Raw genomic sequence first — 18679 nt, forward strand, 5'->3', positions numbered from 1 at the left:
TGGGATAAAAAAACTAAACAAAAAAAGTGTAATTAGGTTTTAAGAAGGAATTTAAGGATTTTTTAAAGAAATTAAGAATTTGATTTCAGAATTAAGAATATCATCAAAACCCAAATTTCAGACATCTGATTAAGTGTGTGTGGGTTTAGAGAGAACCTGATTAAATAGGATTTTTTTGGTGAACCGTTCCTTTAAGAATAGCCGTACTTCTCCAACCTGCAGTGTCTTCTTCAGCGTTTTATCAGCAAGAACTATTGAACTAGACTCAAACGCAGTTGCCGCTGTGGTCCCACTGTAACACTGTGGGCTCTAGCGCCCTCTACTGCTGGAAAAGGAGAGGTCCCATTCTAACCTGTGCTTGCTGGAAGCTACAGTACCAGTAAAAAACCAACATGGAAAAACGCCTGCTGTTCCAGGCCAGGGTGAAGGGATTCTTGTAAATGCATAGATGAAGCCGTTCCAGACAGCGAGGGCACCGTGGTGCCAGACTGCACAGCGTCTGCTCTGAACCAGGAACTGATCTAGTGTGCGTTTTAAGCCTAAAGGGTTAATACTAGATCATACGGCCACTGGCTGCTCATACAGCTGCTAAATGAAACGTACACAGTATACACTACTGACATAAAGCAGAGACGGGTAGACACAATATTGGAAACACCAGAAGGATATAAGGTGATATCAGTAATATAGAGTCAGGTGGTACAGAAGTTAGAGTGTTTACTTGAGCTACTGTAAGTGTTCAAATATCTGCAGCAGGGTTGTTACGATACCAGACTTCTGATCCGGATATCAGGTACAGTATTACTGTGCTCGTTATCAAACAAAACTACACGCAATTAAACACTAATCAAGAGCTGGGATCTTGGTCAGTGATCAAGCCTAGTTTTTTAAGTCTAAGTTTGGCCAGGGTTTGAGAATCTGAGCTAAATATTTATAATACTTAACAAATAAATGTTTATTTCTAATAAGAAAATAAATAATAATTATTATTTATATATAAATATTTATTTGTTCAGTCTAGTAAATATATATTTTACTAATTGTATACCATTAACTGTACTGAACAAATAAATATTTATAAAAAATAAAGAAAGAAATTCTACTATATTTTGTATATATACGTAAAATAAAATTACTGTTATAATTAAAAACAAAGCGATACATTTGTTTATATATATTTGTTTTGAATAAATATTTATTTGTTCAGCATAGTAAATATATTATTACTAATATTATTATACTTATTTACTGTACTGAAGAAATATTTATTTGTAAAATCTAATGTATATACAAATACAAAATACAATACATTTTTAATAAATTATAATTGTTTTTTTTTTTTTTTTTTTTTTAGAAATAGACATTTTTTGTTTGGTATAGTAAATATTTGGAGCTCTGTTTCCCAAACAGTAATTATATTTTACTTATATTCACAAAATATAATAAATACCATTACCATATATATATTTGTTCAGTACAGTAAATAGTAAATATATTACTACTAGTATTATTATACTATGTTAAACAAATAAATATTTATTTATAAAAAATAGAATGCTAATAATAATAACAATAATATAATAATGCTAATAATAATCATAATCATTATTATTAATTATTGTTTATTGTATATACTTTTTATTTGTATTACTAGTAGCAGTAGTTGTTGTACTTTGAGCACTGTCTTTACTACCCTATTTAGGTCCTGTAAGTTTATTAGTAAACAATCCTTAAAAAGAAAACGAGAGTACCTTTTCTCTTTTGGTCAGTCTAAAATATCTCTGATGTTTCCAGTATTGTGTCCAAATTTTACTGCATTTGCACTCAGTATTAAAAATGGCTATTACAGTTCAGTTGTGTGCTTAAGAGTTTCTAATGTGATGGTCTTTACAACCAATAAATGTCTAAAGTTCTAATATAGCCCTAATTGGTCAAAATCTATCAATAATCTTAGTTAATAAAAGTGTGTTAAAGTAATTGTGCAGTCAAAGTTATAGATGAATTCTCCTGGGCAGTAAACATTATGTATAGTGTGCCATCAGTTATGAGGAATGAGCATGATCCCCATTTGGCCCCAAGAGGGCGCATGTCTCCACGTCTGCAACAGCATTTCAGTGACGACGCAGACTCGGATCTACAGTAAGGCAAATCACTCTGTCTCCTAAACAATCTACAGCCATGTTGTACATTCATCTACGGGTCCTACAACATGTCCGGCGGATTCAGTTAACTGTCAGCCCCCCAAACCCTCTCCAACAGAAACCGCAAACAGCCGGATTCGGACCTTTTTAGAACTGACCTCTGTGATCCCTTATAGTCCAAACCTGTCCTGCATTAGTAGTAGAAAAAGGAGGAGGAGGGGGATGAGGATGTAGATGAGGAGGACGATGACCCTACTTGAGTCAGGTCTCTGAAGACCAGACCTTTAGGGTTGGGGTATAGGGGGGTGTCACTGTGGCTCATCCCCTGGGGGGGCATCCTGGAGGAAGGGGACGAATGAGGAGCGGATCGCACGCCCCTTAAGAGGCTGCTGGACTCGGAAGTTGTTCACCATGCTCTTCTGAACGTCCTCTTCTGCTGAAGTGAAGAGCAAGCTCCGAAACACCGCCAGCTGAGAGAGAGAGAGAGAGAGAGAGAGAGAGAGAGAGAGAGAGAGAGAGAGAGAGAGAGAGAGAGAGAGAGAGAGAGAGAGAGAGACAGAGACAGAGACAGAGAGAGAGAGAGCATAAGTACCTATAAGTATACCTACTTCTATATACACACACAGCACTGTACAGAGATTCTACCCCCCTAACCCCATCACTCTACCCCCCGTCTCTCAGCAGTGAGAGGGTTTTACTGTAGAAGCTCCAGATCCCATCAGAACAGATAAAGCAGCTGAACATAAATCCAGTAAAAAGGAGAAACAAGAGCTTCTGATTCTGAAGAAAGAAAGTAGTGAGATCTTGTCGGTGAGCTAGTCTGAAGAACAGAGCTCGGTTCCTCCAGGTTTCTCCTGGACGCCCCTCAGTCCAGCCAGCACAGCGTGGAGGATGTGTTCAGCCAGGTGTTGATCTGAGGAGAACTCTAAATAACACTAGACTCCATGAGAGAGGAGAACTTTGGAGATGTTCTAATGATGAACACAGGGATGGAGAACCTCCACCACCACTTTAGTTGTCATTCTAATATCAGCATATAAACACTTACTGACCAGATAAGCAGCTCTCCACTCTTATTCTCAGAGGGGGCTAAATCTTTAGTACAGTACTGTTTAAACAGTCACTTTCATGCATAGACCTAAAGATAAATCTCACTTTTCTGGCAGTTGTTCTTTATACTGTATTAGAATTTCATGATGAATGGTCCAATAGAAATGCTCCAAACTGACTGTTAAAGCTGCAGTTGATGGAGTTGATGATCTACTGTGTGTTCTTTATAATAGAAGTAATGTCAGAAAATACGAGTTGGGGCTCTGCTGATAGAGAAGTCCCACTGTTTTTGGCTGGGAGCAATGGAACATTACACACACACACACACACACACACACACACACACACACACACACACACACACACACACACACACACACACACACACAGAGAGAGAGAGGGAGGAATAATGGTGGGAACAAAACCTTGTCCTAAATCTGGCATCACTGGGCCTTAAAATGGAAAGCCCAAATTACTCATGACTAGCAATCAGCCACCATCAGTAATTAGGAAGTAACTGGAATTATATTTAACCCAGTAATTTACTAACAAGCTCAGGGAGTCCACAGCTCCACAGCTCCGAGCTACCGAGCTTTAGCTGCACAGCAAGAAACTGTACAGCCTCCCCTTCTGCAGCTCCCTCAGGCTCTCTGTAACAGGGTTTTACCAGTCCTACCTGATCATGGCTGACTTCAATGGGCTGCTTCATGATGATCCATGTGACTGCTTCAGTCAGAGGGGGCGTGGTCAGAGAGCCCGAATACGTCCAGTAGTCGTCTACATTATCTGGCAGCAGGGAGGCGGCGTCGAACCGGGTGAACTCCACCACACTGTCCTGGGAGACAGACAGCCAGTATGAATTTGCAGCATGTGTGGTTTTCACAGTCGGACAGTAATAACTGTGGAGAGGTTTTAATCCAGTATGAATCTGTGTTGTGATTTTTCTTTCATTTTTTCAGTCCGACAGCACAAACCAGTATGAATCTGTACCATGTGAAGTTTCTACACTAGGACAGTCAATTGTGCAGGTTAATCCAGTATGAATTTTCTAGTTTGTGTAGTTTTCATAGTCGGACAGTAATAACTGTGGAGAGGTTTTAAACCAGTATGAATCTGCAGTGTGTGTAGTTTGTACAGTCTGACAATACAATTGTGACTGGATTTTAATCCAGTATGAATTTTCAGATTTGTGTAATTGTCACAGTCAGACAGTAATAACTGTGGAGTGGTTTTAATCCAGTATGAATCTGCAGTGTGTGTAGTTTGTACAGTCTGGCAATACAATTGTTACTGGATTTTAATCCAGTATGAATTTTAAGATTTGTGTAATTGTCACAGTCAGACAGTAATAACTGTGGAGAGGTTTTAATCCAGTATGAATCGGTGTTGTGATTCTTTTTTTCAGTCCGACAGTACAAACCGGCATGAATCTGCAGCATGTGAAGTTTCTACACTAGGGCAGTCGTAATTATGCAGGGCTGTTAATCCAGTATGAATTTGCGGTGTGTTCTTTTCAACAGTCTGCTAGTACAAACCATGGAGAGGTTTTAATCCAGTATGAATCTGCAGAATTAGTAGTTTGTACAGTCCAACAATACGAATTGTGAGTGGATTTTAATCCAGTATGAATTTGCAGTATGTGTAGCTGTTACAGTTGCACATTTGTTATTGTGCAGGGCTGTTAATCCAGTATGAATTTGCAGTGTGTGTGTAGTTTTTACAGCGGGACAGTTATAATTGTGCAGGGATTTCAAACCAGTATGAATCTGCAGTGTGTGTGGTTGTCACAGTCTGATACCAATAACTGTAGAGTGATTTTAATCCAGTATGAATCTGTGGTGTGTTTTTTTTAACTGTCCAACATTATAAACCTTGGAGTGATTTTAATCCAGTATGAATCTGAAGCATTTGTAGTTTGTACTGTCCACCAATACAAACTGTGACTGGATTTTAATCCAGTATGAATCTGCATTCATCTGTAGTTTCTACAGTCGGACAGTCACAATGGTGCAGGGCTTGTAATCCAGTATGAATCTGTTTGTGTAGCTTGTGTAGGCCAACGTTACAAATTATGACTGGATCGTAATCCAGCATGAATCTAAAGTGTCTGAAGTGTTTTGACATTCTGATAGTAATAATCAGTGTGAATCTAATCAGTGTGATTTAATCCAGTATGAATCTGCAGTGCGAAGTTCTTGTCCCATCTGGAATCATCCAGCATATTACACTACAGAACCTTCTCTCCTAAAGCAGCTCCTGCTGTGCAGACTGCCGTTCTGTACAGGGGCCCTCTCTGCATCTCCTACCTTGTGTCGAACAGCAGGTAAAGCATCCACCAACTTCTGCAGTCCCTCGTGCCGCTTTCCAACCTGACCGGGGAGCAAAACACTCATCAGCTCAAACCGATCACAAGATTAGACAAACGTGACCAACAAACACTAGAGGAAAGTAGCCACCCACATCTTTTCTGTACATGCAGGAAGGAGCTTACTGGACACCAAGTGACCTGATCAATTTCTAATGTTTCTGTATCTTTATTACTATACTATGTGTCCAAATGTTTGTGGACACCCCTTCGATTGACACCATGCTGCCTAATGCCAGACAAGGGCCAGAGGGGTATATATAAAGCCCCCCAGCATTGAGCTGTGGAGCAGTGGAAGAACTGTGTTCTTGATGCTGGTGGAGCTCCATCCAGTCCTTTTTTTGATGAGGAGTTGGGGATGATGAGGTGGGGTGGTGATCCTCATCCAACATCCTGACCTGACTAACGCTCTTGTTGCTGATTGCAATCAAATCCTCACAGCCATCCTTCTCCAAAATCTACTAGAAAGTCTTCTTCTCTGGACAGTAGAGACAGTTACTCCAACAAAAGCAGGATCAGCTCTTTTTATATCCTTGATTTCAGAAGGAACACTGTATGATGAGCAGGTGTCCCAATACTTTTGTCTAAATAGCGTATGAGATATATAGGGGCTTTTAACATTAAGTAAGTACATGTAACACTATAGCAACCACAGCAACCATCTAGTAAACACTAACAACGATCTAGCAACACCTAGCAACTACTTAGCAACATCATAGCAACCATTTGGGATATCATAGCACTAACTGTAAACTGTCCTTACGTTTGAGTTTACAAGCTACTTCAATCAGTTGCACCAAACGAGCTAGTTTCAATATACACAATATGTCCAAATGTTTGTGGACACCCCTTCAATTGACACCATGCTGTCTAATGCCAGACAAGGGCCAGAGGGGTATATATATATATATATATATATATATATATATATATAAAGCCCCCCAGCATTAAGCTGTGGAGCAGTGGAAGAACTGTGTTCTTTGGGATGATGGTGGTGGAGTTCCATCCAGTACTTTTGGGATGAAGAGTTGGGAATGATGAGATGGGGTGGTGATCATGATCATCATAATCATCATCCTCATCATCATCATCATCATCATCATCATCATCTTGACCTCACTAACGCTCTTGTTGCTGAATGCAATCAAATCCTCACAGCCATCCTTCTTCAAGTCTTCTTCTCTGGACAGCAGAGACAGTTACTCTTTTATATCCTTGATTTTAGAAGAAACATTATGTGATGAGCAGGTGTCCCAATACTTTTGTCCATGCAGTGCAGTTTAAATGGGTTGAGAGAAGTGTGGGAGCATGTATGTACAGAAAGGCTTTTAGTGTTTGTTAGATGTAACATATGAGGTGTTAAAAGAAGTGAACCAACCATGACTCAGACACTTTTCCTAAAAGGAATCAGGGTAGATGTGGGGTGAGATAGCGAGAGCTCGGCAGCAATAAAACTGCCCTATAAAACAGGAAGTGCTTTTAAGTGCAGGATCACAGGAACAGGTACCTTCAGGAAAACGCCAATGACAGCCAAGCCATTGTCCTCCATGACTGCCTCCTCGAACAGGCTGTACTTATCAGAGTTCCAGTGAACCAGGTGGAGCTGGAGACAGAGCAGAGGACACATCAGGATAATCTCTCTCTCTCTCTCTCACACAGATATGTCACACCTTTACAGCACATTATTCAAGTGTAAATCCATAGTCTTATAGCACATATACTGCACTATACTGCCAGTCAAAAGTTTTAGAACATCTCCAATGTGTTCAGTGGCCGAAGCACACCTGCTTTTCTTATTTTACCATCTAATCAATGACTTTCTCACTGCAAGTCCAACATGCAGCTCCAGGTCACCTCCTGCTCCAGTGTTAAGCTGCTGAGCTACAAGGTGTGGTCATGTGAGCTACCGATCTCACAAGCAGCTGCTGACCCTCAGAAACTGGTCTTCTGATGCTGGTGTGGGTTTGAGTGGGTCAGACCTCTTCCTGTACCAGACCTCTTCAGTTTCCTCCAGTTTTAAGAGTCTTCTGATGGTGTAGGAGACGGTTCTCACCTCACTCTGGCTTTATCTGGAGCTTCTCTAAAGGAAAGAGCTGCACTGGTTAGAAGAGTTAGCAGCTCTGCCTGTGGTTCTGTGTTGGGGGGTCTTTTTCTAGTCATTATGAGAGTCTGCTTATCTCTGCTTTTATACAGATAAAAGGTTAAAAATTGATGCACATTTTTAAGATTTATTTATTTCCATTGGTACAGACCAGCTGTAATCTGTTAATCAATGACCTCGTTCCTAAAAAGGCCAGCTTTCTTATAATTGACATTTTAGTTCAACTGGTGAGATTTGGGGTGTTCTAAAACTTTTGACTGGTAGTGTGTATATTAAGGCATCAGAGCTTCAGAAAGCTTCAGTGTAAAACTAAAGAACCTTCCTTAGCTTCTCAAGCTCTCCCTGGCCAACATTGCTGTGGCTCCAGTCGTCTTGAAACGTCCTGCTCTGAAACACACCCTAACTGGAACCTATTCATCTGGGCTGAGAGTGAAAACCGACACCGGGAGACTCTAATCACACAAAGAAACATCACAGTGCTGGAAACTGAGTCTCTCTCTCTCTCGCTCTCTCGCTCTCTCTAAGTCCTACACTATTCAGTCAGTCATTCTCAGCACTGCCGTCTCCAGGACACCGTACTCTCTCTGCATAATAATAATGACAAGCCTTTACTCCCAAACTGGGGAGTGCTGAGAGCATTCAACAGGGTCACAGTTTCAGTCACAGGCAAAAGAACTTGGCATGGTCAGGTGAGAGAGAGAGAGAGACACACACACACACACACACACACACACACACACACACACACACACACACACACACACACACACACACACAGTTGTGTAACAGACATGCATGAGCCTGTCAGGTGTGAGTAGAGAAGTTTAATCCTTTAGAGAAGTGAAAGGGCTGATATTTAACTGAAATAGGAACCCAAGTACAAAATGTCTCAGCTTATAAATAGGAAACTGTGGTTCCTGAAAGAAACACTGTATAACGGCACAACTGAAGTGGTTTCAAGAAGAAAGAAAAAATAAGAAGTAGAAGAAAAAAGGAGGAAGAATGAAGAAGAAAGAGAAGAAAAAAGAAGAAGAAGAAAGGAGAAGAAAGAGAAGAAAAAAAAGATGAAGAAGAAAGGAGAAGAAAGAGAAGAAAAAAAAGATGAAAGGAGAAGAAATAAGAATGAGAAGGAGAAGAAGAAAGAAGGAGAAGAAGAAAGAAGGAAGAAAGAGAAGGAAGAAGGAGAAGAAAGAAGAAGAAGAAAGGAGAAGAAAGAAGAATGAGAAGTAGAAGAAAGAAGGAGAAGAATGAGAAGGAGAAGAAGGTGAAGAAAGTAAAAGGAAGGAGAAAGAAGGAGAAAATAAATTGAAGAAAGAAGGAGAAAATAAATTGAAAAAAGAGAAGAAGAAAGAAGGAGAAGAACGAGAAGAAAGAGAAGGAGAAGAAAGAAGGAGAAAGAAGGAGAAAGAAGAAGAAGAAAGAAGGAGAAAGAAGAAAGAAGGAGAAAGAAGGAGAAAGAAGAAGAAGAAAGAAGGAGAAAGAAGAAGAAGAAAGAAGGAGAAAGAAGAAGAAGAAAGAGAAGGAGAAAGAAGAAGAAAGAGAAGGAGAAGAAAAAGAAGAAAGAAGGAGAAGAAAGAGAAGGAGAAAGAAGAAGAAAGAGAAGGAGAAGAAAGAGAAGGAGAAAGAAGGAGAAGAAAGAGAAGGAGAAAGAAGGAGAAGAAAGAGAAGGAGAAGAAAGAGAAGGAGAAAGGAGAAGAAAGAGAAGGAGAAGAAAGAGAAGGAGAAGAAAGAGAAGGAGAAAGGAGAAGAAAGAGAAGGAGAAGAAAGAGAAGGAGAAGAAAGAGAAGGAGAAAGAAGAAGAAGAAAGAGAAGGAGAAAGAAGGAGAAGAAAGAGAAGGAGAAGAAAGAGAAGGAGAAAGGAGAAGAAAGAGAAGGAGAAAGGAGAAGAAAGAGAAGGAGAAGAAAGAGAAGGAGAAAGAAGAAGAAAGAGAAGGAGAAGAAAAAGAAGAAAGAAGGAGAAGAAAGAGAAGGAGAAGAAAGAGAAGAAGAAAGAGAAGAAGAAAGAAGGAGAAAGAAGAAGAAGAAAGAGAAGGAGAAAGAAGAAGAAGAAAGAGAAGGAGAAAGAAGAAGAAAGAGAAGGAGAAAGAAGAAGAAAGAGAAGGAGAAGAAAAAGAAGAAAGAAGGAGAAAGAAGAAGAAGAAAGAGAAGGAGAAAGAAGAAGAAGAAAGAGAAGGAGAAAGAAGAAGAAGAAAGAGAAGGAGAAAGAAGAAGAAGAAAGAGAAGGAGAAAGGAGAAGAAAGAGAAGGAGAAGAAAAAGAAGAAAGAGAAGGAGAAGAAAAAGAAGAAAGAGAAGGAGAAGAAAAAGAAGAAAGAGAAGGAGAAGAAAGAGAAGGAGAAGAAAAAGAAGAAAGAGAAGGAGAAGAAAAAGAAGAAAGAGAAGGAGAAGAAAGAGAAGGAGAAAGAAGGTGAAGAAAGTAAAAGGAAGGAGAAAGAAGGAGAAAATAAATTGAAAAAAGAGAAGAAGAAAGAAGGAGAAGAACGAGAAGGAGAAGAAGGTGAAGAAAGTAAAAGGAAGGAGAAAGAAGGAGAAAATAAATTGAAAAAAGAGAAGAAGAAAGAAGGAGAAGAACGAGAAGAAAGAGAAGGAGAAGAAAAAGAAGAAAGAGAAGGAGCAGAAAGAGAAGAAGGAGAAGAAGGAGAAGAAAGAGAGGGAGAAAGAAGGAGAAAGAAGGAAGAGAAGAAAGTAAAAGAAAGAAGATGAAAGTCCATCCAGCATCTATCAGGAGCTGAATGTTGCACTCTATTCTTCTCCTTTGGGATCCTAAAATTCTAAAGCTCCAAAATAAGCGATGGGAGCCTCAGTAAATCAGAAGGAAATGACGTCTTGACCAGGGCACAAAGCAGCTGTTCCTCCCGTCTAATCCAGTGGTTTTCAACTCCAGTCCTGGAGATCCACTGCTCTGCACAGTTCCAAGTAATCACTGTGCTTTGAGGGTTCGGGCGGTCTGGACAAAAGTCCAGGGCTTAGTCTGGGTCCCCGTCCAGCTCTGACCATAGTCACTTCTATAGTGATGTGAATGGTGCTCTGAATGGGTGCACTGGCTCAGAAACTACTGCAGCGCATCCAACAATAAGGACAGCACAGAGCTTCTTTTATACAGTGATACACAAACAATTCCACATGCTGGTCCATTTTACTGACCCGTGAGGACCAGCAGCTCACACACTACTCTGGGGGGCACGGTTTAATCACCTGATCAATGAATATGTATGTGTGTGATTTGACTGTACTTTATGATCTGAAGATGGAAAGTCAGTGCATGCAACTGAGCAGCTAGTGATTCCACGCCTCTGAGGGGTGTGTGAGGTTAACTCAGGACATGGCAGGATGGGAGGTGAAAGCATCTCACTAGGAACATTCCACTTCCTAAAGAGAGGCGTTGCCTAACTGCCAGGCCTCTGCTCTGCCACTCTGGCCTGGCAGTGCTCCAGAGGGTACTGCTGACCGTGTGTGTTACGGTCACATTATTAGAAACCTCACAGTGTGCCAGTCGCCAGGGGTCAGATATAACCAGAGCCGTTCTCCAGCCCAGTTATCCTCAGGAGCTAAAAACAGTGACAGATGTTCTGTTCTCAGTCCCTCTCAGTACGCACCAGACGTCAATCTGACGTCAGTCGATGGGCTCTAATGTCTAACATACGTTTGATTGTAGTAATTTAACGTTGGACGGGTGTTGAATTCTGGTTGTAAATCAAAATCATACATCTTTTAAAAACCAACATGGAGTTGACAACAAGCCACAACGTCAGACTGACGTTGAATTTTGGTTGAAAATGGAAATTCGAGTGCCATCAAACCACAACATTGTACAGATGTTGAATTCTGGTTCAAATCAAAAAACAACTCTGGGTTGACTTCTAGCTTTAACATTAGACAGATGTTGAATTGTGCTTGGAAATGGAAATAGGGTTGACTTCAAACCCAAACGTTGTACAGACCTTGAAATGTTTTTGCAAATTAAAGTCATTTTTTTGCCCAAAATCAACACTGAGTTGACATCAAGCTTAACGTTAGATAGATGTTGAACTTGGAAATGGAAATAGGGTTGACTTCAAACCCAAACATTGAACAGACGTTTAATTTAGGCTGGAAATTACAGTCACATATCCACCAAAAAGCAACACGGGATTAATATCAAACCCTGACATCAGACAAATGTTGAATTTTGGTTTTAAAAAAATCCAACATTGAACAAACGTTGAATTGTTTTTGAAAATTTGTCCCTTTTCTGCCCAAAACCAACACAGAGTTGACATCAAGCTTAACGTTAGACAGATGTTGAATTTTGGTTAGTAACCAAAGTAACACGTCAATCAAAATACAACTCTGGGTTGACCTCTAGCTCCAATGTTAGACAGATGTTGAATTTAGGTTGGAAATTAAAGTCAAATATTCATCAAAAAGCAACACTAGATTAATATCAAGCCCAAATGTTGTATTTTGGTTAAAAAGTCCCAACATTGAACAAACGTTGAATTGTTTTTGAAAATTAAAGTTGCTTTTATGCCCAAAACCAACACTAGGTTGACATCAAGCTTAACGTTAGATAGATGTTGAACTTGTTGAACAAATCGGGTGTCAGAAGTTGAATTCTGGTTGGAAATCAAAGTCAAATTATCGTCAAAGACATCCAACTCTATCGTTAGACGGACGTTAAATTTGTTTGAAAATGGAGATGGGGTTGACCTCAAAACCCACTGTTGTACAGATGTTGAATTTTGGAGATCAAAGTCACATATCCATTAAAAACCAACACTACACTGATGTCAATATCTAACATTGAAAGATGTTGAATCTTGCCTGAAAATGAAAACCTGCTTGATGTTGAATTCTGAAGTCAAAAACCAACACTGGGTAGACATCAAACATTAACATTAGACAGACGTTGAATTTTGGATACTTAACACTGTTACTTCAAATGTCTAACAACGGTAAAACACTGTTATGATATAAAGTTTAGCAGACGTTGGGGTTTGGTCACCAAACCTCATAAATAAACGTCTTTTTTGACGTTAATATCACGTTTGGAAGATGTTGGATTTTGGTTACTAAACATCCCAACTTAAAACCAACACAATTGGTCCAAAATATGTCAGACTTTGCCCTGACTTTGGTAAATTTTGGTAATCCGACGTTACGACCAACATTCAACCAGATAACGTTTATCCACGTTGGTGGCCGGCCACTGGGAAGCCACTGAAAAAGACTGGGGGTGACTCAGACGTCCACTAGCTTTGAAAACCCAGCGCAGAACTGAGACACTGGCCATTGTTCTGATTGACCGACTAGAAGAGTGGTTGTGGTAACATGCCTTCAGTACACACACAGACACACACACAGACACACACACAGACACAGACTGTACAGGTACCTCAGCTGGGTAGAGGCGATGGTCCACTGTGTGTTCCGAGCCCCACTTATTATTCTCGCCCCAGTGGAAATGAAACTGGCACAGCCTGAACTGATCCTCCAGTGGGCCCCCATGCAGTGCTAAAATGCGCGCACACACACACACACCTCAGATTAATTAGATGAATTAAAATACCCATTTCATGACAGACCAGCCGTATTATGTAACCACTGTTCACTCACACTGGACCTTAAACTGCCGTAACACTCCCATATGGTGTTCTGTACATCTATACAGATATAAATGGACAAAAGTATCGGGACACAATCAACATCACTAATTTTCAGGTGCTTCAATCAGCCCCAATGTAGCCACAGGTGTGTAAAATCCAGCTCCTAGTCCTGCAGTCTGTCTTTCTTCCACACATCAGTGAAAGAACGGGAGGTTCTGAAGAGCTCACTGAACTCCAGCGTGGTTCTGTATGTAATAGGAGACACCGCTGCACCAACAACAACAAGTCAGCTGGTGAAATCTCCTCCCTCCTAGATCTTCCTCCATCAGCTGTGAGTGGTGTTATTATTGAACAGTGGAAGAGTTTAGGAGGAACAGCTCACAGAGAGCAGCTCAGTGATCCACCGAGTGTCTGTCAGACCACGTAAAGCTACAGAGCGGGGTCAGGGCCGAGTGCTGAGCTCAGAGCAGACTGCAGAAAAGCCTCCAACTGACTCAGTAACTGCAGCAGAGCTCCAGACCTGCTGCTGCTGCTGGTAGAGCTTAGAGCAAAAGGGGACCAGCTCCTTATTAATAATGCCTATGGGTTTTAGAATGGGACGTCATAAAAATAAAAACCCCAGTAGGAGGAATAGGGTGGATGTGTCCCAATACTTTTGTCCAAATAGTGTATCTCAGTCTTAAAGGCACAGTAACAGAGGTAGTCTGATTCTGTATTATCTGTGGAATAGATCTTACTTGATTTGTCCGTAGTGTCGTCGTACTCGACTAGGAAGGAGTAGCCGTTGTTCCAGATCTGCTGGCAGGTTCTGGGGTCGTACTTCATGACGAGCGGTTTGAGCTGTGGGTCAAACATGCTCTTCCTCACAGAGATGTCGATGGGAGACTGGCGCTCCCCGCCCGGGACGGCCAGAGGCTCCTGCCACATCGGGTGCACTGAAACAAGAAAGACAAAGTCCACATCGTTACACAGCCGACAGAACAGCAGACAGGAAAGAGAGGCGGCGGAGAGGTCTGAGCATGGAAAAACACTCTTCTCACTGAAGGTAAGCGATTCTGTATCACAGAGGAGAAAGAAAAAAAGACAGAAATGAGAAAAGATGTTGACCTACTTTTCCTAATCCATTCCCCCGCGTCGCAAGCGCTGCTACACATCATTACAGCGTAATAAAGCACCGCTGAGCTCTACCGTCGAACTCAAACTGCCACGGAGAGAGTAATAAAACTTGGTCACGATGTCTGAATCCACCAATGGAAGCAGACGAGAAGGAAGCGCTTCCTTCAGAGGCTCCAGAGGAATCCACCAAACGGCAGAAACACTGAGGAAGCTGTCATATGGAATGTGCTGGCTTTCACAGCGGGGATACGGGAATACGATCCTCCAGGGCTTTGATCCCAGTCATGAATGAGCTTCTCTGTGGAAAAGCTCAGCGGCCGAGGAGAGTCGTCTGAGGAAGGCTGAAGAAAGCCCTTCTACGTTTTAAGAAACTCCTTAATAAACACAATGGTCGTAAAGTAAAGACACGTGTGGCTCCGCTCGGAGCGCGGCTTTCCGAAATTAGATGTCAGGAATGTGACCTGAAAATCCGAAAAAAGGGATTTTATGGGCCTGCTGGTGACGAGGCAGTGCTGTAATTGGTCGAAAGCCACACTCCAGCCCACCATGACCGTCCCTAAATGCAAAAAAAATAACACGTTTAGCAGCGTTTTCTGATGTGGTGTTCAAACCACATCAATCTACAGTGGTAGGACGAGGTTGAGGTTAACGCTTGGTCAGATGACGTGCATAGCAAATTTTTCACGTATAATAAAGTGAAGAAATGTATCGTTCTATTTTGACAGATTTTTTTTTTTTAAATAAAGCTGTAAAGCCAGGCTAGTTTCACACAGTTTCAGCTCACAGTGAGAGCTGGCCAGGCTAAAGCACAGCTTCCAAACATGGTGGAGGTAGTTTCACACACTGTTACAGCTCACAGTGAGAGCTGGCCAGGCCAAAGCACAGCTTCCAAACATGGTGGAGGTAGTTTCACACACTGTTACAGCTCACAGTGAGAGCTGGCCAGGCTAAAGCACAGCTTCCAAACATGGTGAAGGTAGTTTCACACACTGTTACAGCTCACAGTGAGAGCTGGCCAGGCTAAAGCACAGCTTCCAAACATGGTGGAGGTAGTTTCACACACTGTTACAGCTAAATAAAACGCCCCACCCTAATCCCTCACATGCACATTCGGCCGGGCTTGAAAGTGGAAAGGCAGCATTTTCCAATTACAGCCCTAATCCTTGGAATGCCGTTTCTAAGGGCCTGGGGGTCCTGAATGAAGTGGAGGAAGAAGGCCCAGCCGGTTCATCTGAATCAGATTTGACTGTTTTTATGGCACTCTAAAATGTCTAAAAATATATATTTAATTTAATAAACTTATTTCTGTTTTAGTTATATTCAGTTTACACTGGCCATATTTACTTGGACGCATATGTTTTGATGGGTTTAGATGGGAAAGCTGGTCTGCTTCAAACTGTATACAATTGTATTGATTAAATTAAGAGTTTACCAGAATGTTTAGTGAGCGTTACAGCACCCCCCTCAGTCTGGTATGAGGCAAGTTATGATGTTTGCACTCATTCTGCTCACAAACTGATACTCACAATAATTTCATTATTTGGGGGTCAGGGGTGCACTAATTGCTCTACCCCGCAGCAGAAGGCATCTCTCTGGGATCCGTTATCAACTAGTATCAAATCACAAAGAGTCAGATAGCAGCTTATACTGATTAATCAGATAAGGGCAGCAGAATTTGCTTTGGGCTTGATTTCATGGTCACACCAGCTTCTGTAATCTGCATCGGGAATGTTGATATTTAAACAGCTCTGCGCCGAGCAAGCTGCTGAAACATCTTATCAGCCCTCGCCCGTTCATTTTGGAGATATTAGGTAATGCGAGGTATTAGGTAACCTAAGCCATCAGACCCAGGGCTGACTCGAGCGTGCCCAGCTTAATCTCATCCAGGTGAACGGCAACAAAACACAAGGAGCACATTCACCACGGTAAGAGTTAACCCCGTGCTGTGGAGGTGTAATCAACGCTCTATGCTGTTCTGTGGAAACCATAAACAAGACAACGGTTCTTCCAGAGCAGGACGTGGGCTAGAACTGGTTTCCAAAACGAAGGGTCAGAGTACAGTGTTATGACAGTGTCATGAAATCATAGGGAAAAAAGGAGATTCGCTGACACATTAACGTCCGTACCTGGCATTGTACATTCTCTTTTAGTCCACATGCTCTCCGAACACAAAAACAGCAAACTATCAGGCTACAAAGTGAGATTTTGTCATACGTTTACAATAAATTTGGTAATTCAGTCACATGGGACTTACTGATTTAGACAATTTAATAAAGTAAAAATGTAATTAGTGGGGTTGGATGGGTGGTAAGATATTATACAGTATACAACTTCACTTCAGACTAATAATTAATGACTAAAATGGGGACCAAATTTTCAAAATCCACTCAACAGAACTTAACTCCACTCCACTCCACCTGAATTCACACCTTATCCAGTGTCTTTTGTAAATATTAATGTAAATACTTAGTAAAAATATCTGTTTTTACTACCGTGAGGGACGAGACACCTACGTTTTTCCCCTTGTGAAGAGCATTTCAATTTGTCCAGACATTATATAAAAATAACCAAATGGACACTGTGAGCTGTAACAGTGTGTGAAACTACCTCCACCATGTTTGGAAGCTCTGCTTTAGCCTGGCTAGCTCTCACTGTGAGCTGTAGCAGTGTGTGAAACTACCTCCACCATGTTTGGAAGCTGTGCTTTAGCCTGGCCAGCTCTCACTGTGAGCTGTAACAGTGTGTGAAACTACCTCCACCATGTTTGGAAGCTGTGCTTTAGCCTGGCCGGCTCTCACTGTGAGCTGTAACAGTGTGTGAAACTACCTCCACCATGTTTGGAAGCTGTGCTTTAGCCTGACTGGCTCTCACTGTGAGCTGTAACAGTGTGTGAAACTACCTCCACCATGTTTGGAAGCTGTGCTTTAGCCTGGCCAGCTCTCACTGTGAGCTGTAACAGTGTGTGAAACTACCTCCACCATGTTTGGAAGCTGTGCTTTAGCCTGGCTAGCTCTCAACTGAGCTACAGTGAACCATTTCACACACGTCTCGCTTCCACTGAGAGGAGGTAAACACAGCCATGCGGGCGCGCCATGAAGCCGGAAGTGAGCAAAAACACTGTACCCCAACACTTCAGCCAGGTTATCAGAGCTCTGACGGCGGGAACACCAGAAAGATCGTAATAACTACACCGAAAAACGTCTGAATATTCAGAATTCCTCCTCTTTCGCCTTTACCAACCCACTAAACTCGCAGCTTATTACTGTAACTGGTCCAACTGGTCTTGAGAACTTCTGCAGCAGCGCGGCTAGCAGCGCTAGCATGGCTATAACAGTCTTCTGGGCTCTTTATCGCCTCAGTCCAACCCTGTAGGTTTAACTCAGTGCAGGGAAAAATGTCTCAAACACTTAAAGACATTCCTCTCAGCATTTTTACGCCTCGAAAAGGCTTAACTACCGGCATTTCATGCGTTTTCACCGGGTACCCACAACCTCCAGCTAGCTAGGTCACAGGGGCTGCGGCAGGCAGCACTAGCTCCCTCTGAAGGGACCCTGGCTTTGAGGACCGCTAGAGGAAAACACATACACTACTTAATATGGCCAAATATTTGTGGACACCCCTTCTAATAACGCATCGGGTGCTGACACAGCCACACAGCTTGTCTAGACCGTGTAGAAGAGAAGTAGAAGTGCCAATAGAATAGGACTAATGAGCCAGGAGTGGGCTATATAGAGAGGGGGGGGTATATATATATATATATATATATATGATGCCCCCCAGGAGCTGTGGAGGAAGGGTGTTCTCTGGAATGATGATGATGATGGTGGTGGAGCTCCACCCAGTACTTTTGGATGGGACAGGGGTGATGAGGTGGGGTGGAGATCATCGTTCAACAGCATATACCAGCACCAGATCAGCTGAGATCAATAATAGTATTGTTATCCTTGATTATATAATATAATAATTGCATATAATTATATTATATATATAAATATATAAATAAACACTTCATGCCACAGGCCCTGAACTTACTCTGAGACAGGACATATCTGCTGGAGCAGGCGGACAGGTTGCATCTCCGGACGGGCTGCTGCTGCTGCTGCTGCCGCTGCTGCTGCAACCGGATCCTCCCGACCAGGCGGCGCTGGAGCTGCCGTCCGAGAGGCGCTATAGCCGCGGCTAGGTTCACCATAGCTCCGCAGGAACGCGTCTAGAAAACAACCCGGGTTAAGGCGACGGTCGGTCCGGTCTTGTAAGCTGACTTGAATGCACATGTAAAACAACACGCCCAGCTGTTTTTAACGTTTCGCAAGAGGCGTCATG

General features: G+C 42.0%; 1 protein-coding gene across 1 annotated transcript; it reads right to left on the reverse strand.

The window, feature by feature from the left end:
• Window positions 1-1747: 1747 nt before the first annotated feature.
• Window positions 1748-18679, reverse strand: ca5a (carbonic anhydrase Va). The gene is made up of 7 exons (XM_072663058.1): window positions 18389-18679; window positions 13978-14175; window positions 13030-13148; window positions 7064-7159; window positions 5498-5560; window positions 3868-4026; window positions 1748-2611 (listed from the first exon to the last, which is right to left on the reverse strand). Exons 1-7 carry the CDS (start codon window positions 18546-18548, stop codon window positions 2450-2452), a joined length of 957 nt encoding a protein of 318 aa, XP_072519159.1. The 5' UTR covers window positions 18549-18679; the 3' UTR covers window positions 1748-2449.

This window comes from Salminus brasiliensis, chromosome 19, assembly GCF_030463535.1.
Source record: "Salminus brasiliensis chromosome 19, fSalBra1.hap2, whole genome shotgun sequence".
Taxonomy (NCBI): Eukaryota; Metazoa; Chordata; class Actinopteri; order Characiformes; family Bryconidae; genus Salminus; species Salminus brasiliensis.

Excerpts from the sequence above, each read along its gene's own strand:
- ca5a (XM_072663058.1), bottom strand. The coding sequence starts at position 18,548 with ATGGTGAACCTAGCCGCGGCTATAGCGCCTCTCGGACGGCAGCTCCAG. Across the intron at positions 14,176-18,388 it reads CAGATATGTCCTGTCTCAGA|TGCACCCGATGTGGCAGGAG; the intron begins GTAAGTTCAGGG and ends TTCTTGTTTCAG. Across the intron at positions 7,160-13,029 it reads ATCGCCTCTACCCAGCTGAG|CTCCACCTGGTTCACTGGAA; the intron begins GTACCTGTACAG and ends CTCTGTCTCCAG.